Source organism: Oryzias latipes, chromosome 3 (genome assembly GCF_002234675.1).
Source record: "Oryzias latipes chromosome 3, ASM223467v1".
NCBI classification, from domain to species: domain Eukaryota; kingdom Metazoa; phylum Chordata; class Actinopteri; order Beloniformes; family Adrianichthyidae; genus Oryzias; species Oryzias latipes.
The window spans coordinates 31,405,411-31,428,418 of NC_019861.2; the positions used below are offsets into that span (position 1 = coordinate 31,405,411).

General features: G+C 40.3%; 1 protein-coding gene across 3 annotated transcripts in view; it reads right to left on the reverse strand.

The window, feature by feature from the left end:
• LOC101161139 (kinesin-like protein KIF13B) overlaps nt 1-22,313 on the reverse strand; it is a 35,957-nt gene extending 13,644 nt beyond the window's left edge. Inside the window, exons 1-15 of one of the 3 annotated variants that reach the window (XM_023953660.1) lie at nt 22,246-22,313; nt 21,168-21,510; nt 15,763-15,856; nt 9,032-9,044; nt 8,354-8,414; nt 8,142-8,234; nt 7,514-7,694; nt 6,513-6,600; nt 5,975-6,109; nt 3,616-3,728; nt 1,957-2,068; nt 1,653-1,865; nt 1,461-1,571; nt 1,233-1,367; nt 833-963 (exon numbers count right to left, since the gene is read on the reverse strand). In XM_023953660.1, the coding sequence (XP_023809428.1) occupies nt 833-963; nt 1,233-1,367; nt 1,461-1,571; nt 1,653-1,865; nt 1,957-2,068; nt 3,616-3,728; nt 5,975-6,109; nt 6,513-6,600; nt 7,514-7,694; nt 8,142-8,234; nt 8,354-8,414; nt 9,032-9,044; nt 15,763-15,856; nt 21,168-21,237 (1,550 nt within the window). In that variant the 5' untranslated portion in view covers nt 21,238-21,510; nt 22,246-22,313. Of the gene's footprint in view, nt 1-832; nt 964-1,232; nt 1,368-1,460; nt 1,572-1,652; nt 1,866-1,956; nt 2,069-3,615; nt 3,729-5,974; nt 6,110-6,512; nt 6,601-7,513; nt 7,695-8,141; nt 8,235-8,353; nt 8,415-9,031; nt 9,045-15,762; nt 15,857-21,167; nt 21,511-21,733; nt 22,129-22,245 lie in introns of those variants that run through there. The other 2 variants (XM_023953659.1, XM_023953661.1) reach the window with 2 other exon arrangements.
• Nucleotides 22,314-23,008: the final 695 nt, after the last annotated feature.

The window sequence follows — 23,008 nt, forward strand, 5'->3', positions numbered from 1 at the left end:
GACAGATAGAGATGAAGCTTTGACCGCTTATATTGAGATTTTCCAGTCTGAATTAGCGCTCTGTCCTTAAAGCATTTGAAGAAGTGAAGCTGGTGTGAAATCTGAACACAGACTCCTATAAGGTTGTGGGTGTTTTTTTTTCCTGCCTAAGGTAACAAGCATGTTTCAAAGTGTCATGTGATTCCACAAAGACAGCTTTTTCCCCCTGAGCTGTAGGTCTGATGAACTCTTGACCAGTCAGAGTATGAAACCACACACATGAGCCTTAAACCGGATCAACTCTGGTCTACGGTATTACCCTCTAGTTTGCCTTTTTCCTTTTGCTGCCTAACTGTTTTGTGGACTTTTTTAGTGCAATTTTGCTTTTTATTTTTTCTAACTGAGCTCTGTGTTCTGCGTTGTTTGGCTGTAGAGCTTTCCTGCGAGCAGATTTTTCTTTTCATTCTCTAATACTGAACTTATTTTTCTACAAAGTTTTCAACTTTGAGAGCTTAAACAAGAGGTAAAAGTGTAAAAATATTCCTGTCTGCCTGACAAAAGTGTAGTAAGGGCTTTTACAGTCTTAAGACATCTATAATCCTATTCCGAGGGAAACACTGTATATCTTTATCTTTTTCCTATTTTATTTTTTACAGCTATTTATACTTTTTTCGTGAGAGCAAAGGTCATTGCAGTCAAATTCCTTGTGTGTGCACTCATACTTGGTCAATAAAGCTGAGTCAGATGTACACGTTCTGCATTCAAAGCCTTCTTGTCACAGTCTAATTCTACGGCCAAAGTCTACAAAGAGGGGGAAACAAAGGACGCCCTTAAAGTCTTTGGCTGCTCTTACCGAGCGTTACGATGAGGCGTGAGAAAGACGGTGCCCTCTGCTGTGATGTCAATGACGCAGTGCTCTGCCTGGATGCCCATCCCACACAGCTGGATGTCCTGGGAGTCTGCTGAGCCCACTTTTGTGTGTTCCTGAGGCACAAAATCAGAGACGCTAAAACCTGCGTGCAACTGAATTAGACAGGCACATTATTGTTGAGCAACAAATAAAACAAACACTTTTTAAGATTTTGTTTTGGTTTAGCACTAATTATTTGTTGGGATTAATAAAATAGCAATTTTCAGATTAAATATCTCAAAAGACAAAAAAAACAAAACAGGAATCTATTGATAGAACAATTGTGTAAATAGGCTTTGTGTAATCCAAAGCATTAAATGAAAGCTTACTGAGGACTGTTTACCTTCAGGTAGTACACTAAGAGTTCATTAAGAGCAGGATCAGCATTGAGATTGACAAGAAAACTCTTATCATCTCCAACTTTGATCCCTGAAGACTGCAGAGAAATCCCCAGACTCTCCAGCTGCTTCTGGCGCTCCTGCAGTCACAAACAAAGCGTAGAATGGCATGATGCACTTGAAAAACACAAAAACGATGAGGTTAAGGAGCTAAAACGGATGGGTTTGCATACTTGGGCGATCTCTTCCGTTTTGCGGAGCTTCTCCTCCCAGGTGACCGTCATCTCTTGGATCAGCTTTTCGGACTCTTCCAGACGCTCCTTCAGCTCCGGGGCTTTCAGCGACTGGAGACACGACGGCCGATGAGAGCAGGAAAAGCAGCAGCTCCAACATGGTGCCCGTCGTGACGGAGAGGAGATTCTAACCTCTGCCTGCGTCAGCTGCACCCGCAGCTTCTCAACTTCTTCTCGGAGCTCCCTGATGATCCGAGCGTTGGGGTCTTCGTTGACGACCGCGTGGTTGACGATGTTCTTCGCTCGGTCGGCGTATCGCAGCGTGGAGAGAGTTTCGTCGTAGTTGTCTGCCGCCGGGCTCACTGTGGCGACCATGGCAGTGCGGCTGTTCCCTCCCAGGCAGTCCTGGAGGCAGGAACACTCCGTCATGAAATGTCTCATTCCCTAAACAGATGAAATGTTCAGTACTGGGGTCTGGGATGCCCTACAGTGTTACCTTCAGCAGCCATGTCAGGACCGAGTCTCTGTAAGGAACGAACTTGGTCTTGTTCTTGGTGGTTCCCTGCTCAGCGAGTGCAGAGATCACCAGACCAAGTGTGGTGAGGGACCTTGAAAACACACAAAGACAACACCAATCATATTCTGCTCCATGTAACCGCTGTCAAACATTCTGGTTAAGATTTAGGTTATGCTAAAATAAATATGCAGGAAGTCTCCATTTTGACAAGACAGATGTGCTACTTTGAAACTTTATTTGCAAAAAAAGCCTGTTTATTTTATTTTATTTTAATGTTCCATCAATTCTATTAGCAGCTGCATAATCATTTGAATTTCTAAAACACGAGCAGACATTGTTACACCAGTATCTTTTGCTTTACATGCAGGGAAGAAATCAAATTACTTTTAGACATTTTTTTTGTTTCTCTCCCTATTGAGAGAATTTTCCAGAAGAAAATGCAGGGTTGAATGCTACATTGCTGAATGAAAAGGAAACTTAAAGGGTAATAATTGGCACAAAAAAAAAAACAATAACAAAAAGGATATTTTTGTGAAAAAATCCCAGTGCTGGGTCTCGAACCAGCGAGCTTCAGCACCAAGTGTTCCCCATGTATTTCAATGGAGGCAAAAATCCTGGAATATCTTGAAAGGTTCAAGGATTTGAAGGACCAAAAGTCACGGCTGGAAAAAAGCTGAACATTATAATACTAGAATGGTTGAAATAGCTGCTAAATTGTGGAAGGGGTTAAGCGGCAAAAAAATGGCAAAAAGATACTATAATTAAGAAAGAAAAACAGGAAAGCAATGGGTTAAAAGCTTTATAGCATTCAACCAAATAAACAAATACCAAATGCTTCTATCTTCTATTTTCAAAAATGACAGCCATAATCAGGACATAAGCTGTCTAATCTTAAGGCTTTTTTGGCAGATTTTTGTAGTGTTGCAAAGATCCTCATCTCAGAGTGCCACGTACTCCCCCTTGCCCTCTAGGCGTTCCTGTAATGTCCTCACTCTCTGTGGTCAGCTGCTCCTGAGAAGGAGGCTTTGAGAAGTTGGGTGCATCACCTCACCCTGTCTTACCTTTACGTGTTGTTTAAATGTTCGCAGGCCCGTAGACCAAAAAAGGGATCATTTTGCTCAGTCGTAGACCGTTTTGCCTTGATATTGCAAGCATTTTTTTGCCCGCAGACAGCCCATGTCCACCTGTAAGGGCAGTTGTGACTAAGGCGCTATGATATTACTTTATATACTTGTTACTTAGCAGTAATGTATATTTGTCTATCTGGGTCTGTTCACTTATAGTTGATGCAAGGCTTTTTAAACAGGAACCAGGATCAGTTTGGTCAGAGATTAGGATTCATAGGAGGTATTTAGTGGTAAAACTAAAACTGTGAAAATTGTAAGCTCAGTGAGAGAGAACTTGTCAGATTGGAGGGTTACTGAGTTTACATTGGGCACGTAAGGGAGGAGGTGCACAGATCTAAAAGAAGCGTGTGAAACAAAAGAGGGGAGAAGAAACAAAGCTGTAAATAGAACGGAGCAGAACTGTCAAAGCTCTGCCACAAATTGTCTTATGAAGCATCTAAACATGCCCAAACGTTGTAGAAAAATCACAGATTGGTTTGACTACAAACCCAGTTCTGGGTTTGTTCCTTACTTGTTGATGTTGCTGCCCTCCTTTAGTCGTTCTCCCGCAGCTCCGGTTTTTGCAGCTCGCTCACTCCCAGCCAGATCCACCAGACTTAACCGACTCACCTTCTCCCCACTTGTCTACAAACACAAAAGGCAAAGAAAGTCCCACTATTGTTAGTTAATACGCATTATTTGAGAATAGGAGGATATGTTGGTTTGTGATACACTTGAGTCGGGGGTCATCCTCTCGTCTGTCAGTTTACTCAGGTTGCCCCCTTCAGGGTAGGAAGATTTCTTGAAACCTTTAAGATGCTCGAGCCTAACGCTTTGTTGGGTGTGTGTGTGTGTTTTTTTTCTTTATGTAATTCTATCAAGCAGGTAGAAGCCGCATCGCCTCTCAGCTTTGTGCTGATAGTCTCCTTCTGTTAGCTGTGGAAGAGGAGGATATCAAGTCTCTATCTGGGACTGTGCAGCTGCTGACAAGGAGGAATCGAACACCTGATCACCACCTGTGCGATCCTAACGCTGGAAGTCAGCATTACACAAACAGATGTAGTGACCTTTCAGCCGTCACGTTCTGGTGTGTTTCAAAAAGTCGGAATGAGTGTTTTTACAGCCGCACACATCTTAGCGCACATAAATGTTTGATCCTGTATTCATAGTAAACTTTTCCAGAGTGACAGAGAGGAGTTTTTTTTTTGGTCAAAGTAAGTTGAGGATGTGCGTTTGTGTGCCAACGGGGTTTTTCAAAGTGGCAAAAACAACTTATCTTGGGATAAGGATACTGAATGTGTGAAGTGTTTCCTCTCACATTGCTTGAAAATAAGTCAAAGGAGAAAAAAAACAAGACACTCACAGGCAATTGAAGATAAAGATCAACAGGAGGGATCAGTGATACAGATAAGTCGCAAACCAGTGCAGCTCTGACCCCCAGGAAAATATTTGAAAAACCAAAAAGATAGGCATCTGAAATGACGCAAGTTAAGATGAATTTTTTTTTTATAAATTTATGACATCTTTGCTGTGAAAAAAATGTTCTCCAGCCTGTGGACGGTTGTAGAGAGAAGTGGCTGTATCTTAGCAGAAGAATGGAACGTACCATTGTCGTGTGTGTGGTCATCATTTATGATGTACGGTTGATGCTGTTCTACGGTGCCCTTACGCCACACTCTAGTCCTTGGTAAGGTGCGCGTACTGGCTCCTTACTGACCGCACACAACACAAAGTGTGCAGGGGAAACACAAGCCCCCGTAGGATGCCCACACAATGACACTCTGATTGTCTAAAATCCTCATTTCTAACAGCCAGGGTGCACTTATCACGTATTCCCCCATAAGAGCAGTTGTAACTAAGGCGTAACACAGCAGTGCAGACGAGGAAATAGCCAAAGCTCAGGTGATTCTAAAAACAAAAGTCTTTTGTAAACAGACTGAAGTCTAAATGTGGCTACAACTGTATAAAATCAATCATGGCTTACTCAAGTCCCTAATGATGACAGTTACTTATTGAGCTGCTATTGACTTTGTTACTAGATGAAGTTTACTTTATTGTATAGGTCAGTTGATCATAAATCCTCTACATTCAAACACGAGTGCACCACTGGGGGGCAATGATGAGCCTTTGAGGGCCGATTAACAGCAGCTAACCCTCTGAAGACACCTGAGCTTTTTATAGCACTTTGAAATAGTGCACATTTTGAAAAACAGGTTGTGTTCAGGCTGCTCCAGCAGCAAACAAAGCTTGAAGTGAGAGGAGAAAACAGAAAATCGAAACAAATCTGTCAAAGAGAGTTCTTAAACTGGAAAGCTGGACTTACTGCGAGGCTCAAGAGTCAAACACTAAATGCTCTGAGTCAGAACTGGAAAACTGAGCGACTGGCTGGGCGTGTGCTGAAAACGGAGCTGCCTGTATCAGCTGACACACTCACAGTCATGCCTGTGAATTATTAACCAGATTTGTAAGCAGATAGAAATAAGAGCAAGCGTGGCAGGAAGGGTAAAGCAGGCTGGTAGGAGAACAAGGGTTTTTTTTTTTATTTGAAAGAACCCGGTTACACTGCTGACATGACATCATCACTTCTGGATCCCTCAAAGAGCTCAAATATTACTTAAACTGACCTCACTTTTTACAGCTGTTTCACCCACTTCCATTTGTCCAGTCTGACAGCTTTTTGGAAAGCAGCTTGGTTTTGGTGGGAAGTATCTCAATAGAGTAAGAAGAGTCTCTTTTTGTATAACTAAGGCCTAGCAGTGGAAAAAGTGAATACTGTCAGTGTGGAGGGTTGTGTGAGTCAGTCATGTCACGTTTGTCGTCTCAATGTCAAAGCAGCGGTGATAGCAAGACTCAACGGACACCTGCGTGTGTGTTTGGTGATTAAACCTCACCCCAGACTTCAGGTCTTTGAGCGTGTGCGTGAGGATGATGTTGAAGACGGCGTGCGATCGACTGCTCTCCTCGTTCATGTTGGTGGCGGCGACAGTGCGGGATTTATTCCCCTCTGACATGAGAGACTCAATGTCCTGATGAAAGACGAGCAACTGGAATTAGTGCACAATTTGATAACAGTTTCTTAATATTAAACATAACATGTACCGTGCTGTTTTGTCTATCCACATTAAGAGACCAGTTTTACCACAAAAAGAAGAGCAAACGTGTTTCCATCTTTGTAAATCCAAAAGTAAGAAACTGGATGAAGAGTTTGTGTCATCCTGATTATCTTTAGATCTATTTTGGGATTGCGTTTTTTATCAAACACCAGCTAAAGGGCTTTCATTTCTCAAAAACACTTGTGTGTTGTGTTCTCAAGTGGCTGAGCTTGGATGTAACAGGAAATGTCAGTGGTTTGAGTGGGATTTTTTAGTAATAATACAAACTGTGTTGGATGCAACAAAAACAAAAACAGTGGAAGAATAAGATGTTTACCTTGTAACTGGCCACTGCTAGTCGTGACAGGCCGTCCACATATGGACCCAAGACTTTGTGCTCCCTCACTCTCAGCGTTTGCCTACTCCTTAAAAAACAAAAAGACCAATGTAAAATAGAGACAACCAGCATGGTCACTGATAGAAAGTTCCAGCAGTCCTGATGGCCAGCAGTCTGTGCCGACTCTATTAACATTTGACCCCTGGTTTTAACTTTTTCTGGACAGCAGATCTTCATCATTTGTGGAAGCGCAGCAAAAACGCATATGGCTGTCAGATGGCGTGCTCCGCTTTGGCCCTGCTTTACGGAGGTTAAAGGTTTTTTTGTACTGAGTGAAAGTCAAAGGTTATGGCGTCTGGGGCAGCAGACGGAGGCCTGCAGGCCTGATTTATGGCTGACCTGCTGGACGTTAACTGGCTTTAGCCAGAGACTGCAGACTGGGCTGGTAATCTGTCCAAGCACTGACCACTGCACACCAGCGCAGTGAGCACAACCTCCTTTATGCTAATCTGTTTCACATGAAATGAAGCTGCTACATTCTGAAGTCTATCTAGCAGCTTTCCAGAACCCAAAAACATCTAAAACCTTTGCAATTTAACAAAATAAAAGCTCCAATTAGGTTTCATATTGATAGTTTGTTTGTTTGGAGAACCTATGTTTTATATTTAAGGAGATTTGGATTAAAACCACATAAGGCCTTTGCTTTCTCAGCACACTTTTTAAATTTGTGCATATTGATTCTGCTTTCCTGTTTTTTATTTGGATTTCTCTTAAACAAATTAATATCAAGTTTCAGTTTTCTTAAACAGGATTTAAACACTATAGTAATAAAAACTCCACTAAAGAGAACTATCTGCTAAAATCATATTCTATTGAATCCCAGTTTGGTGAAAGAAAATGGGGAAGAGGATGCAAAAGAAGCAGTTCATTTTGTCAATATCAGGAAATATCAAGACAAAAATATCCCACAGAGTTTGGACAATGGCTGATAAGGTACATACCCTTTGGGGTCCAGCAGATCTCGAACCTTTTCATTGTAGATCTCCATGTAGGACACCTCCACAGTGAAGCTCTCCTCCTCCCTCTGTTCCTCCTTGGTCCGTTCAAACAAAGCACTGCAGAGGCGAGGAATCAGCCCAGGCTGGTCCCCCGAACCCATCATGGTGTACGACTTTCCGGAACCTGAAAGCACACGAAGAAGCGTTAAATAGACAGACTAAGAACAATAACCTGAACCAAATGATTTAGAATAAAGTTATCAAAATATTACAGCTGCCTTGTAAAAGTACAAATACAAAAGTATTAAGAATTTTTTTCTGAAAGACATCCAGAGTCCCAAATTAGGAGGTCGTCCTTCTTTTGACCTTCAAAGACTTTCCGTCTTGTTCTTTTCTTTCGGGATTTAATCTGAAATCTCTCTGCTGGTATTTACTTTGCTGTTTTGCCTAAAGGAACAATCTATTTGAGTTCATGTCACAACTGATCCACAGTGACAGCAGAACAACACTGACAACAGAGAGACACTTTAAAAAGATCTTCTACATTTGTGATGGTGAGGCAAAAACCAAATAATACTATAAGAAAGGATAATCTCATAATAATTACGTCAACAGTTATCCAACAGCTTACCAGTTTGTCCATAGGCAAAGATACAGGCATTGTAGCCCTGAAAGGCGTTGTGAAGGAGACTTTCCCCAAGGCACTGGAACACCACCTCCTGACCTGTAGAGATACACAAACAAATATTCACTCTTATGCACTCTTTACATTGTTACTTCTTTGCGATTTTTTTTGTCATAAACTTTAGATAAGCAAATGTAACAGTCTTCTCAATACCAGACCTGCAAATCTTTCCTTATCCGTCTCGTCCATGGACCAGAAGCAATAGTCGTAAGCAAAGACCTGAAGAGGTTCAGAGAGAAAGCAAAGTGAGGAGCAAGACTACAACCATGTGAAAACTCAACTCGTTCAAGGAGAAGGTTTGTTAGAGTGATGCTTGTTTTTTGAAGCAGAAACAGCTGATAACTCATGTGAGCAGTCATACGTAACATCTTAATAATGACAGGAATGAGTTTCTATGTGTAGAAATGTATAAAAAGTGTTGATACGATGGTCAATAGAAAAATGCCACCAATTTTCTTTACTAATTGACATGGATGGAGGGATGGAGGGATGGATGGACGGATGAATGCATGGATGGAGGGAGGGAGGGAGGGAGGGAGGGATGGATGGATGGATGGATGGATGGACTTGTGAGCAGTTCAGGTCTGCTCTAGCTAAAAAAAACTCTACCGGTTTGTATTAGTTTGGTCATCTTGTCAATAATATCAACTTTTTTTCCCCCTCAAACACAGGAGTTAATGTTTTCAAATGTTTCCAAGACTCCTTGTACCCATAACTTCACATCCAATGAGATCCAGTAGCGCCTAGAAGTCAGCGTGTTTCAACTGATGAGTCATGAGCGAAGATTAGCTCAGTGTTGAAAATGTCAACATGTGTTTGGGTGTGTGTGATCTTGCCTTGGACTGATTCCTGGTGATGTTGGGGCGATCAAGGTTCACAGGTATTTGTGGAAAGATAAAAAAGACATTTAGTGCATACACACACACACACACTCACACGCCTAAATGTTAGAATCACAAACTGAAAGAGAGGAAATAGTTAAGTCATAAAAACTTTGTCAGTTACAGATGTGAATACCTGACTATAAAGCATCAATTAGTTGCAAATTAAAAAAAATCTGTGGATCTGGTGCATCTTTGTGAATCAGCAGGCATACTGTGATCACACTGAGTTAATTGTTCCGTGAATGTCTGTATTTGTCGCTGACATGGTAAAGGATAGCCGAGTGGATGATTGCGCAATTTCTATTCAGATGACGTCATAGAAGGGTTACAAGGTCAAGGTCCCATAGAGGAACTTTTAAAGGCATGTTCTGATCCAAGAAACACACAACACCGCCTTACAGCTTTTAGGTAACAGCCACAAAAATCTGTGATCTTTCACAGAAAACTGAGATAATACAGGTCACACAAACAGTATCACCTACCGGAACTGTGACAAAACCGAAGTCCTGAACAATAACAGTTTATTCACCAGTAACACTTCAAAAGAAAATCAAAGAAAATCACTTTTTTTTTTTAAAAGCAACAAAAAAATGGCCAAAAACCTAAACTTACTGAGTAAAACAAAAAAAAGCATTTTTGCATTTGGGTTGAAATCTGACAAATACATTTAAAAACATTTTCTAAAAAAGAACAGCCCCTTCACATTTGCATAATAACAGGTCAAAGCTATGACAAAGTTATGACGAACAACTGAAGATGCATTATTCCATATTCCAGCCAATTATTTATAAGCATATGACTAAAAAAGCAGGTTTGGTGCCCAAAGAGAAAAAAAAAAGGGTTGGCAGATCAATTTCCGATTTCCTGCTGCGGTTTTGTGTGGAAGTATAAGCAAGTGCCACATAACAGTTAAAGGTCGATAGTTTAAGTACTTTACGAATATGTTTGTGCCTTTACACTCACTACTTGTGGCATAAATCATATATTAACACGCTTACAAGCAGAATCTGTCAAAATGATTATTAGTTTAAGCATTATTGATTGCTATAAAGATAAAAACATGAATTGCATGCAGACTCTACAAAAAATGCAATTTAATGACTAAATAGGTTTATTTATGTTGATTGACGGGTAACTAAGAGAAATGGTAATAAATATTGAATGGGCTGAATTTATGATAAGGCGCTCGTGTCGTGTTCCACAAACCCTTATAAGAAGATAAAAAGCTTTCAAAGATAAAATAGTCAATAGAGGCCAAAAAGTGAATGCTTTTCTCCTTATTTGTGGCTAAATTCACAGCCGTTATGAGAACATAAAGCCAGATGTAAAACACAGTTCAATGGTCAAACACTCATAGTTTTAACTTTAGGGGAGCCGTTTGCTTCAACAGAAACTCTGCTACTTAGCAGGCCTGTCAAAAGACTCACTCTAGTATGTCATTAATTTACCGGTTAAACTACACTGTTCTAAAAACAAGGTCATCTTTGAAAATATCTTTACACAAGTCTCTACAAATCCTGCTGGAAAAGATTGCACAGACTAAAACAAGAAAAGAAAAATTCCACACACCTGTTTTGTTTTACCCGTGCACATTCTTAAGAAGCCACCAAGCCTGCAGTTCTAAGACAAGGCAGCCAACAATCTGTAGCACTTCATATTTCACTGATGCTTTGCTGCTGACGCTCCGAGTGTTTCCCAGCTGCACTTTAATTGATTCCAGTAGCTTTTAAAAATCAAGATCCAATTAACACCACTTCTCTCCAGTCCTGTTTTTAGATCAGCGTCTGTGCTGTTGGGCTCTTTTGCGCCCAACTTTTAAAAATTCTGAACAAACTTCTACAGACTTTAGTTCTTACAGATGTGTGACGTTAAAAATTGTGTTCAAGATATTTTTGTTGTCCTGAAATTGTCTCTGAGGCAGCCAAGAGCATCTGACGTGTTTCCCACGTCCAGAGGTCAAAGCTCCTTCAGGTTTTGACGTCCATAATGATGACAGCTGCCACGATTGCTTCATAAGCTATAGGAGAGGGTCACCCAAGTATTGCACTCAAACATCCATAGTCGAAAAAGAAAAAAGAAAAAACAACCAATGAGGATGGGGACAGGAGCAGTCAGGAGAGAGGAGACCCACCTCCCTCCGTCCTGAAACAATTCCATTCGCCTCTACTCTCTTTGGCCTGTCGTTGTCATTTAAAAAATTACTGAATGCATGGCTGCTCTCCCCCCTGCTTCCCTCCTTCGCCGTTCCCCTTAATGTTCTTGCATTATTTCCCCCTCCCTCCCTTGTATTGTACAATCCAAGGCTGTGGAAGATGGAAAGAAGAGGTGAAGGTAGCTAGAGGGAGTAGAGAGGCTGGGCCTCAAACTGGAATTTTAATTCAAAGGTCATCATAGTAGGTCAGACCTTCTTGATGGAATACCACTGTTGGACAGGAAGGAGGCTAAAGCTCAAGTCCATAGCATTAGTACTGCTATTACTCTAATGATTACACAGATTCCTCTTTGCATTCCTGGCTGCACTTGCAATCTGTACATCCAAGGACTTGAGCTTTGTTATGCAGACTGGGACTGACTCAAGGAAAACTGGGATGAGAGCAAGCCTGGGTCAGATTACAGCCAGTGAATCATGGAAACACCAGAGAAATGCAGAGGAAACAAAACCTAAATACAATCAGGATGCCACTTTTTATTTATTTGTAATTGTCTTAACGAGTCTTTGTTTGTTTGTTTTTCCTCTGTCACATCCCAAACTCAGTCATTGCAGATGTAAACATAAGCAAACTAAGATTAAAACAAGATTTGTGGCCACAAGGGCGTTTTCTGCAGGATCCCTGGAGACTGAGCTGCTGAGTCTGAACCACTGACGTGTGACGGCAGGCAGATCTTTGTCAGCGTGTGTCAACATCCAGTTTCATTAGTCCAGAGCAAACAGCCTCAGGTCATCATGCAAAGAGCACAGCTGAAGGGGAGTCAGCAGCGCCACGTTTAGCAGACGAACCCACGCAGTGTGGAATTCAGAAGCACAATGTAAGGAAATTCCTGAACTTTTTAAAGGTTTAGGAATCGTCCACAACACTGGAATAAATGAGCATAATGTCATTTGCTCTGGGAGTGGTGCTGATGAATGAAGTACTAAAACTTCAAAAACAAAAGGCATATTTATAATAAAATGCAATACATTATAAATTTAGGAATCACATTTTTAAAAATTGGTAGCCTCTAGTTAGTTTCCAGAATTACTTTCACAAAAAGAAAACGAGCAAATGTCCCCAAAACCAAAACAAAAATATTGGCACCAATACTTTTTGATCAATCCAGAAAACCCTAATAGCAGGCTAAATCGTAAAAATCACTAAATATGAGTCCAAATCAGCACGAAGATTAGAAAAACAAAGCTCTGCTCCGTTGTTCTTTAAGGATATCAGAATAAATCTGCCACCGAATAGAATAAGTCATTTGAATTTCAATGGGAAACCCTAATGGCTTTTGTTTGTGCTTTGCATCTCTTGTTTACCTAAACAAAGCGCGGTTTGTAGAAACCCCAGCAAAGATGACGGCGTCTGTTTTTGCATCCATACAGAACCTAAACAGAGCAGATGTAGAGCCGGCAAATGAGCTGGCAAAGTTCTCATTGCCTTTGTTCCACACTGTGGATCCAACACTCACTACTGGCTTTATCTTGATTTAATGCTGCTAGAAAATGTTTGCTAAAGGAAACTACACCTTCAGGCATTACTAGCTAGGACAAATCAATAGTAAAAGATCCAATCAAATAGAAAACAAACGCTCAGTAAAGCAACGAAAATCAATATCACTAAGGAGCTTGAAAACAGTGAAGCTTTGGCGCAATTTGATAAAGAAGATCTACCTCCCCTGACAGTCTGCTGTGTTGTTACGTCACTCTACTACACACAATTATCAATTAGCGCTTCACTTTGAACCAATAACTAAACAGCCCGCCTTCTTCACAGCCAATTACAATTCATTTTGTGCCTTTAAATTCATGAATGGTTGGATGTCCATCTCAGCATTCTAGACAGTTCGTTGCCCCCCCCCTCTCCACCTGCAGCGAGGCTTTGCAATGGTCTGGTCTGTAACCACCATCAGCGTCTGGGTTGTGCCGTTCCTACTCTGTTGATTCCCAGAACTAAACAAGGGGAATCAGCGTTTCAATATTCTGCAGCTAAAATCTGGAACAGCCTCCCTGAAGTCGTAAGACAGGCGTCTTCTGTGCTCATGTTCAAATCTAGACTTAAAACATTTCTGTTCAGCCGTGTATATGACTGAAAGGTCCTATCTGCACTTTTCTTTCCTTTCCTTCCTTTATTTTTAAATCAATTTTCAATTTTTTTTTTCTTTTCTTTTCTTTTAAAGTAAATTTTACGTTGATTATTTCTATGATGTATTGTGATTTTAATGCATTTTTCTGTTTTGTGAAGCACCTTGAATTACTTTGTGTACGAATTGTGCTATACAAATAAACTTGCCTGGCATTGCCTTGCCTATGGGCCGAGTTCACCCAAAGCATGAAAGACGTCATCGGGCCAGAGCCTGACCACAAAAGATTATAGACTTCTCTAACACAAATCAATCTTTACTGACATTTCAAATATTTCTCCTTATTGAAATAATATTTTGTCACAAAAAGTGTTTGATCATTCGCAGAATAATCGTTTTCCTTTCAGTTTTACAAGTGAAATGAAAGTTCAGTTTCAAGTGTTGCTTTAATCATCAATTCAAGTTCAATCAATGTAGATAAGCTGTGTAATTGCAGAAAAAGGTTTGGCTTTTTTTGTGTTTACTTCAATATAAACACAGGGAATCCTGCTGGTTCAGTTAGCTTAAGCAAACAGCCAATACCATGGGCTTTATTGGCTACTTCCTGGTTTTCCTCAACAGCGATGTAAAGCACTATGTCAATGTACACTGTGGCCAAGATAACAAAATTAAAGGAGCATCTGCACACTAAGAGCAACAGCAAGTTCGCCCATCCTCCTGCTGTTTCCTGGCCTCTTTGTCACGGCGACACAGAGGGAGAAACTACAGCTCCACTCTTGTCCAGTCCTCCATAAACGTCACGGAGGAAAGTTTATGGTCGACAGATGCTCAAGTAAATGAAGCTTCTTGCCCCTCTTCTATCTTCTCCTCCCTCACGTGAGGGGCTCCGCGGTCAGCAGCAGCGACCCGGAGTTAACCTCCCACTGGGTTACCATGGAAACAAAAGAGTTGAGGAAAAAAAGGAGGAAGCCCGGCAATGGGAAGCTACAACCCAGAAAAGTGACGAAGACAAGACCGGAGTCTGCCGCTTTTTTTCCTGCTTGTGTCTCAATGCCACTGTCCTTTCTACACTTCTACACAATCACACACCACACACACATGCAGCTGCTGCTGCTGTCTGATCCTGAACCGCAGCTTGGAGGCAGATTTATTCACACACTGACAAAACAGACTGCAGTTAGCCTCACCAGCTCCAAGGGGAGACTACTGCTGTCATGCTAGCTTCCTCCAAGAAGATCAGTTAGTTCCCATGAGCTAATTCCTTTTAAGCTAGTCCTCAAAGAAATTCCAGTCTCACTCAGCAACATTCACAGATCCACATTTGCGTTTGTTTTGAAATATACTCCAATGCATCCTAAACCGACCTTTGACACAGAGATGATGGAAACACCAAACAATTCCAAGCGGAAAATGAGCACAACTGCTGGTAACAAAGATCAAATCAGAGCTGAAATACAGTAGATTTCATGAGGCCTTCCAGGTGTTTAATGCGCTTCCTGCCATAAGTGACATCACCGGGGAGAAGGAACATACCAAACAAACTATGGCAAGACTGTTTCTGAAGGAGCATTCAAGAGGAAGGATATGAGTACGGTAGCTTCCCAAAGACCAAAGACCGCTCTCTTAAAGCAGAACAATCATTAAAAAAAAAAACACAACAGCTACAAATCTGAATGGAAAGCAGCAGAATGATGGGAATAAGAAGTGAATGTCAAAACTTGTTGAGCGCCGTTCGTTCCTGGCTGTGAATGCGATGGTGAAGTCAGGGCTGCTATCAGACTCACAGCACTCCCCCACATCTTCATTTTTTTTTTAGCTTTCAAGGCCTCCAGGACACACCGGCTTTCAAGTACACTTAAAATATTGGAATGTCATTGATTATTTATAAGGACCAAAGAGTTTTATGAGTTTGATGTAGGGGAAAAAAAGCCAAACATTCAGCTATTTTTATACAGATGTACCATCCGACAGGTTTTCTAGACAAGCAAGCCATGTAAAAATGTTCTTTTTCAGAACAATCAATGACACTTTTCTTGTTTTGATTTATTTTAAGATTTTTTTCGTAAAATAAATGTTGACGCTCTAAAATCCGGACAAGCAAATACCGTTTGATTTAGAGGTAACAGTTATGCATCACGGAGAATGAATAAAGTGTTCACCTTAACCAGTAAAGTCCATTTCAAAATCAAAATTTTTTGGGTAATCAGTGTCTGGAAAAAAACAACTTAAAATATACAGACTTTATTTGGATCCAACGATTTGTGTCAAGATTAGGTTCAATTTAATTTTTTTTTTTTTTAAAACCCTGAAGCCTTCACTTAAGAGCACAAATTGTGTTTTAGTAAAGGATTGAACAGATGAGTCTCAGACAAATATGTATAAAACAAAGTAAACAGCAAACATACCTGGAATCTGCTTTTCCAAGGTTGGCTCCAGCTGGATGAAGGATGGTCTGGTTTTTCACCATTTCCACAACGCATTTTGTGTTTAGTTCCTTTTCTGTGAAACGTAGAGAGTATACACAGTGTTACCGCTATGAACAAAACAAACCTGTGACGGGTGTGTAAAGCAAAAAGTAAAGTTCCAACACAAATCACAATGTTAGGCCAACTGGGATCAAAATGGCAAATTACATTCTCCATCAAAGAAAAAAGGTCATCTGGTCTGATCAGACCAGATTGAGCCTAATCCAGAGTCACCAGCACATCACAGAGAAAGCACAGAAGAACGGAGGTGCCTATAGTGGCTCGTCTCTACCATGAAAGCCTGACATGAAAAGAAGGCAACCTAATCCATGTTCATCAGGATGACACTAAAACATACAATACAAGATTGACAATGCAAATATTGTTAGAGCTCCTGCACTGCGTATTTCTTTAAGTCTTTGGTGGCCTTTCTTGTGATTTAAAAACATCGACTTAAAGACCCACTCCAATGGAAATCGTGATTTGGTTGTTTTTAACACGTAGTGGCCTTTTTCCCCACAATGGAGGACATATATTATTTATTTATTTTTTTTTAATTGCATTTCTGAGTATTTCTTTCTTCAAATTGTTGTGAAGCAGGAGCAGAAGTAAAATGGCAATGGAAAAAAGCTTGCAGGTGTGATGTAGGAAGGTACTACTACGGCAACCCTCCATTCTGATGCATCCACTGCAGACAAATAAATCCATGAAGGCCAGAGTTTTCCTCATCCAGGCTGGATTTCTCACATATTGCTTGCCATTTTTGTTGCACCGGTAATGGTAGGTTGGGGGTACGAAGGGCCGCAAGCCAGTGGGAGGGAGTGTAAAAAGACAAATGCCCGGAAGTAGGGATGGGCTTATTCCACGCCAATGATCCATCCCGAAACTCAGAAGCAAATTTCTGATGAACTTTTTTTGTTTTTTTGGCTAAAAACGGCGACATGCTAACTAAAAGAGCAGTTGAAACAATCTGAAAATAGATCAAAAGATGATCAGAGTGGGAATCTAAAGGTTTTTTTTTTTAAACGTCTGAACAAAAAGTTCTTAGCATTGCAATGATTCTACTACACATTCAACTTTACTTTGAAAATGAACTTTATCTTGGCCAAAGATAATCAATAAAAAAGGACCAATATGTGCTCTTTCACCTACTAGACCTGACCCCCCACACACACATTAAGAAAGAGGGTACTTGTACTTTGTTATACTCACACTTAGCTAAAAGTAGTACACTTGAAGTTTCTTTTTAAGTATACTTGAGTATCAGTATACCAAGTCTAGACTATGTACACATAGTGTAGGAAGTATACAAACTGAATACTTCTTTAGACTAAATTGGAACATTCAAGTTTACAATATATAGATAGTATATATCAAAAAGTTAACTTTGGTATACTGGCTCACTCTTAGTATAGACTAAGTATACACTTAGTACACTTAAATAGACTACTTTTTTGCTAAAGGGAGTTGATTTCTCTCAAAATGCCAACAAATCTTTTAGTCAATCCAACAGATGCACAAAACGAAATATTAATAAATAAAAACTTAACTGAGCTTTTAGAAAACAATTAATTGTTAAGCTGCAGCATTTGTTGATGCAATACAAATATATATTAACTCTTATATATGTTAAAATCTGAATTACATTATTAGTTATTCAGAACTATTGACTGTAAATACCTGTGTTCACTGGTAAAAGTCTGTCTTAAACTGTTGTAAAACTACGATCTACAATCTTGAATCAGCAATACCGGTTTTGATAAAGATAAATCTGAAAACATGAGCTCAGTGAGCAGCATGGCTAAAGGTCACATGTATGCTATCAGGAGGCTTGTTTATAAGAAAAAGTGAAAAACTAAAAGATGCCTTCTTGTAACTCAAAGTAACCAACATGTTCAAAATGGCAGCGGGATGGTTTGCATCATCCTGGGAGGATATCCTCCAACGTTTTACCCCCTTACAAAGGCAGGTCAAGGGTCAGGCTTTAAACTGCACCCCTTCAGCTGCAAACAGTGTTTGCTGAAAGGAAATCCTTTCCTTCAACACTGGCAGAAAGCTCAAAGTCCCCAGAAAGACAAATATTTGTTTTCTTCCACTGGCACAGGTTTGACTCTTTATTACATTTTTAATAACTTTTGAGCACAAAAATATATCTACTAGCTTTTTAAAACACAAAATAATGTGTTTTTTTCACCAAGCTTTTGTCAGTTTGATTTGCAAACATATTTAGGTGGAATTATATTATTTATAGATATTAAAAAAACATTTAAAAAAAGAGAAAATAAAGAAAACGTTCACACTTGAGAAAAGAAAAGAAAAGAAACATTATTATAAACACAAACACATTATATTATGAACAATTATACAACTATACATATTCGAAAAGGAGTGAAAAGAAGTATAAACTTATATAAACTATTCCTCATCAATATTAATTACATTAGCAAGCAGCATTGTAACAACATATTTGTTCTATAGCTGTCCAAACAAGTATAATATGAAGCAAGCTGGTGTCAGTCATTCTGCAGTAGGCCAGCATGCCAGAATGTAATCCTTAACAATGTGTTCAAACTAGAAAGAGAGTTTCACTTCCGTTCTGTTACGACACACAAGCACACTTTTTATATGCACACTTAAGTTACTGATGACAGAGCAACAGCTACTGCAGAGCAGGGATGAAGAAGAAACTAGGAGCTCAGTGGACCTGACAGGTGCTTTATCATGTGGAACAATGGATCAGGCCTCCAGGTTTAAAACTATTTTGGGCTTAAACAACTCAAGGGCAAATTTCAATCAGGAATTTTAACAATTTTACAGTAAAACAACTCTGGAAAAAGTGTAAAACTTTGTAGAATTCTTTTTCTTTTACTTCCTTAGAAGCTATTAATTAAAGAGAATTCTGGTTTCAAAAGATCAGGTTTTTTTTAAAGTTGCTTCCTTAAATATATATTTTTGGACTATAATAACTTTTATTTTAAAATGATGATCGATGTTATTGATGATCTAACCTGAAACGTGATATTTCAGGATGCATTGTTTAAAAAAACTAAAACACATCCGATGAAAAGTTGCAATAAATTGTTTCCATAAAAACTCCACAAATCCTTTAACCAGAAGAGCAAAACGCTGACAGGAAAATCCAAAAATACAACGAGAAAGTCTGAAGGGGGAAATCTTAAGAGGAAAGATGTTCTCCATGTGCTTTTCTGCCCTGGTGTTCTTCTACGGGCTGCAGCTGCACTTCCTGGAGGAAAGTGTGATGAGGTATGGTTGGGTGGACAAATGAACCCGTTGTTATTAGTCTCATTTTGCCTCACAACCAGCTTCCACTTTCCACTGATGTTTTCTTTGGTTCTTCCCCGAGTCACCAACTGTGTTGACGTTCGCTCCGGCCAGAGCCGGGAAAGCTGATTGGCTGCAGTGCAGCTGTTGCTACGGCTGAGCGTTGCTGTGTTCTTCGAAGGCCAACCACCATGGGAACACGGAGCATTATGCAACGTTAGCAAATACTCATTCAGACTCACTCCCTTCCTGCCTTTGTCCGACCCGGCCGTTAGACCATCTCTGCTCCTCAACCTGGGATACGAGGAGCCAGCGGCCTCCGAGCTACAGTCGCCCCGGTCATTACTTCAAAGTCGCAGGTCTGAATCCCTGCACTGCTGGGAAAGTGAACCTGCTCATCTGCAGCCAGTGTGTCCTGTGATTTACAGGAGTAAAACAACAGGTAGAAGATGGGAGTAGGAGCTGTGGTTGAACTAAAGTGCTTCAATTTGAAGTCAAAAGGTTGGAACCAACCATTTCAGGAAGACAAAGGACTCCAAAGGCTGACATTTTCAATCGACTTTTTTCGTGCCGACACCCTAGCATTGAGAAGACAGAAGGACCATTCACCCAACAGCCGCTGGCGAAGGAACTACTGGAAACGTGGCACCGCTGGTTCCAAACATACGCACTGCCTTCAGCCAAACCTCAGTTTCCATGCCTATTTCCTGTTACCGGCAGCGATGATGGTTTTTTTCTCCATTTTAACCTTTTTTTCACATAGGTACAGACACCTCCAAGCTAAAACTAAGCCTCAAACAGCAGCGTTACATCACTCCTCTTTTTGAAGTTTTACAAAATACCAACAGAAGAGTTCTCAGAGTGATGCACGAACTATCGATTTACACTAAACTAGAGGAAAAATGGCTGAAGTAATGAATCTCCTATTGATTCTCATCCAAATAAATGAATAAAAAAACATTTAGTGCCAAAAGATTTTTATGTGTAAATCAAAGGTCTATTAAAGCAGCTTTATTTCAATAGCGTAATGGATGTTAAACCCTATAGGAACAGCGCGCGATACACTGCCCTGATCTTGTGACCGACATCTCCACCTCCCGAGTGGGAAGACACACGTGATTCATGGAGCCAGTTGTTGGTCCACCACTATGCCTCAACAGCTCTCCTCCTCCTCCTCCTCTTCCTCCTCCTTTCATTGGACACATGGCATCCCACGGCACAAACGAGACTTGGCAATCAACCAGGAAATGTCATCTGTGCCCTGCTATGAGGCACCAAAAACCTGCCATTTAATGGAGCAGACCACTGGAGCATGACTGAAGATTTGTGCGACACTGAGTCTTTGTTTGCCAAGTTTTTTCTGGAATTAGACGCGAGGATGCAGCAAAAATGGGAAGCCGGATGTGTGACATACAGATAAAAAAAATGGTAAACAAAAGGAGAGGGACCACATTGACATCTGTTTTAAAGAGTGACAGTGTGATGATGCTGCATGCGTTTGTGTGGTTTCTTAAAGAAAAACCAATTTGATAAAAAATAAATAAATAAAAAGACAGAAAGTGGTTCATTTAAGAAGCGGTAAATTAAGTGTAACACCTAATGACACTCCCATCCGCCAGTAAAAAAAAGGCAAAGCGTTTGGACTTTAACAGGGCATCTCACACAGCAGTTCGGCTTTAAATCTAAGCGGATGGCAGGCAGCCACACGGCCAGCGCTCCATAAAACATGTGCCATCCAGACCAGCCGCTCCAAAGCTTTTCCCCTCAAATCTGCAGCAGCTCATTTCATTAATGGGCAGTGATTTCTGACCGCAATCCCATTCCCAGGAAATTAGCCGGAGTGCTGAAATCAGGGCCAGTCTGATGTGGGCAATTTTTGTGCAATATATGAAGCTTTGATTCAGGTTAATCTTTTTTTTTTTTGGGGGGGGGGGGTGCATTCCACAAGAGCCTACAGTGATTTGAACGTCCATGCACTCACCCTCAGATTTATACTACAGATTTAGCATCAGAATATGCTCTCCTTTTAAACTTATTTTGGGGGCAGTCTGCAGCCCACTCACCTCTTCTGTTCATCGGCCGAACGCGCACAGCCACCTTGACATTGGAGTCGTCCAGGCTGGGCTCCCCCATTGCTGGCTCCTTTGCTCCAGAAAGCAGAGCTGATCCGAAACAAAATCAGCTTCTCAGCCGAACGATCATCGAAGATCCAGAAAACCCAGAGCTAGCCGGACTGTCGGGCCAGCTAGCCTCTCCCCGCTGTGCTCCATAGACCAGACATGTCAACGGAAAAAACAAAAAAGCCTGGTAGAATCCTGCAGGAAGGAAGCCAGCCGCCGCCGCCGCTTAATTTCTCCTTCTGCTCATGATGTTTCTGGTTATTATCAGTCCATAGACGCGTCGGAGCTAAAAGGGAAATAAAAGCAATGAGTAAAACACATCCGCAATGTTAATAACCAAAAATATATGCAAAGAGTCCCATCTTTCACAAAATAATAGGGGCTAGCCAGCTAATTTGCAAACTGAGGAGGGGCAACGCCAACGGCAGGATTGGAATAAGTTTTTGGCAATCCTTCGCTATTCGACGGCACAACAGCCCCGGAAACAACTGGGTTTTCTCGGTACATACCTAAACGGATTCATGCCGGAGGTGACAACGCTAACCCAAAGACACAAAGGTCCACATACAAGAGCCCGGCGATGGACTACACCTTCCTAACGGAATCTACAGCCCTGTCTCTGTCGAGCTAACGCCAGCAGGACGCATTTCCGGCCAACAATTTCCCTCTTCAAAATAAAAGCACATTCTTCAAAATCTGAACATTTTGACTTCCGATGACATATAAAAATGAAATCGGGATTTTAATCAAATGAATAAAACCTACACGTGTTAGCAATCGTTATTCAAATACTTATAACTACGTTCTTTGCAGTGTGCGTTGTAATAGATGAGACTAGTGGCACACGTGTTGCCAAATCTATCCGACGGCAGTTTTTCTTTTGAAGCAGCAAAAGGTTGTGTGAAACACATAGAATGTGGTCCAGAATGATTAAAAAAAAATTTAAAACCGTCAACACTATAATAAGAAAAATCACTACATATTCTGCCGCTAAAGAAGACAATAAAGAGGAAGCGATTACCATACGTGCTCAAAATCAAATGCTCAATATGACCCCGGTCACGCGACACTTCCTCTGTCCAGCTTCCTGTGTCCTTTCAGAATAACACATAAAAAATGCATAAAAAAGTCAAGTAACAAAAACAAATGTTGAAAAACAAACAAACAATCCATAGCAGGGAGTCTAGTATCAGCTGTAACAAAGACACACAGCTATAATAGAATAATAATTCCATTATATATCTTATATTGCTGATATCTTATATTGCTGCTGAAGATGAGAGAATTTCCCCATTGTGGGATGAATAAAGTCTATCTATCTATCTATCTATCTATCTATCTATCTATCTATCTATCTATCTATCTATCTATCTATCTATCTATCTATCTATCTATCTATCTATCTATCTATCTATCTATCTATCTATCTATCTATCTATCTATCTATCTATCTATCTATCTATCTATCTATCTATCTATCTATCTAATAACAACATAATTGAATATGTATTAATGAGGTTGTTTTTGTATTCCTCATGGTGTTTAAATGTGTTAACGATTTCATTTACTTTTTCAAAGCACCTTTGATTTCACAATATAGTTAATGAAAAAAAAATCATTTTTGGAACAAATAAATTATGATTACTTATTTTACACAAATACTTGCAAGATCAACATGGTCCATAATGGACCATGGACCAAGTAAGTTTTTATGAAATAACATTTTAATTTAAGATCTTTCTCAAATTCTAATCTCAAAACACGTGTTGTAACTTGCTTTAAAA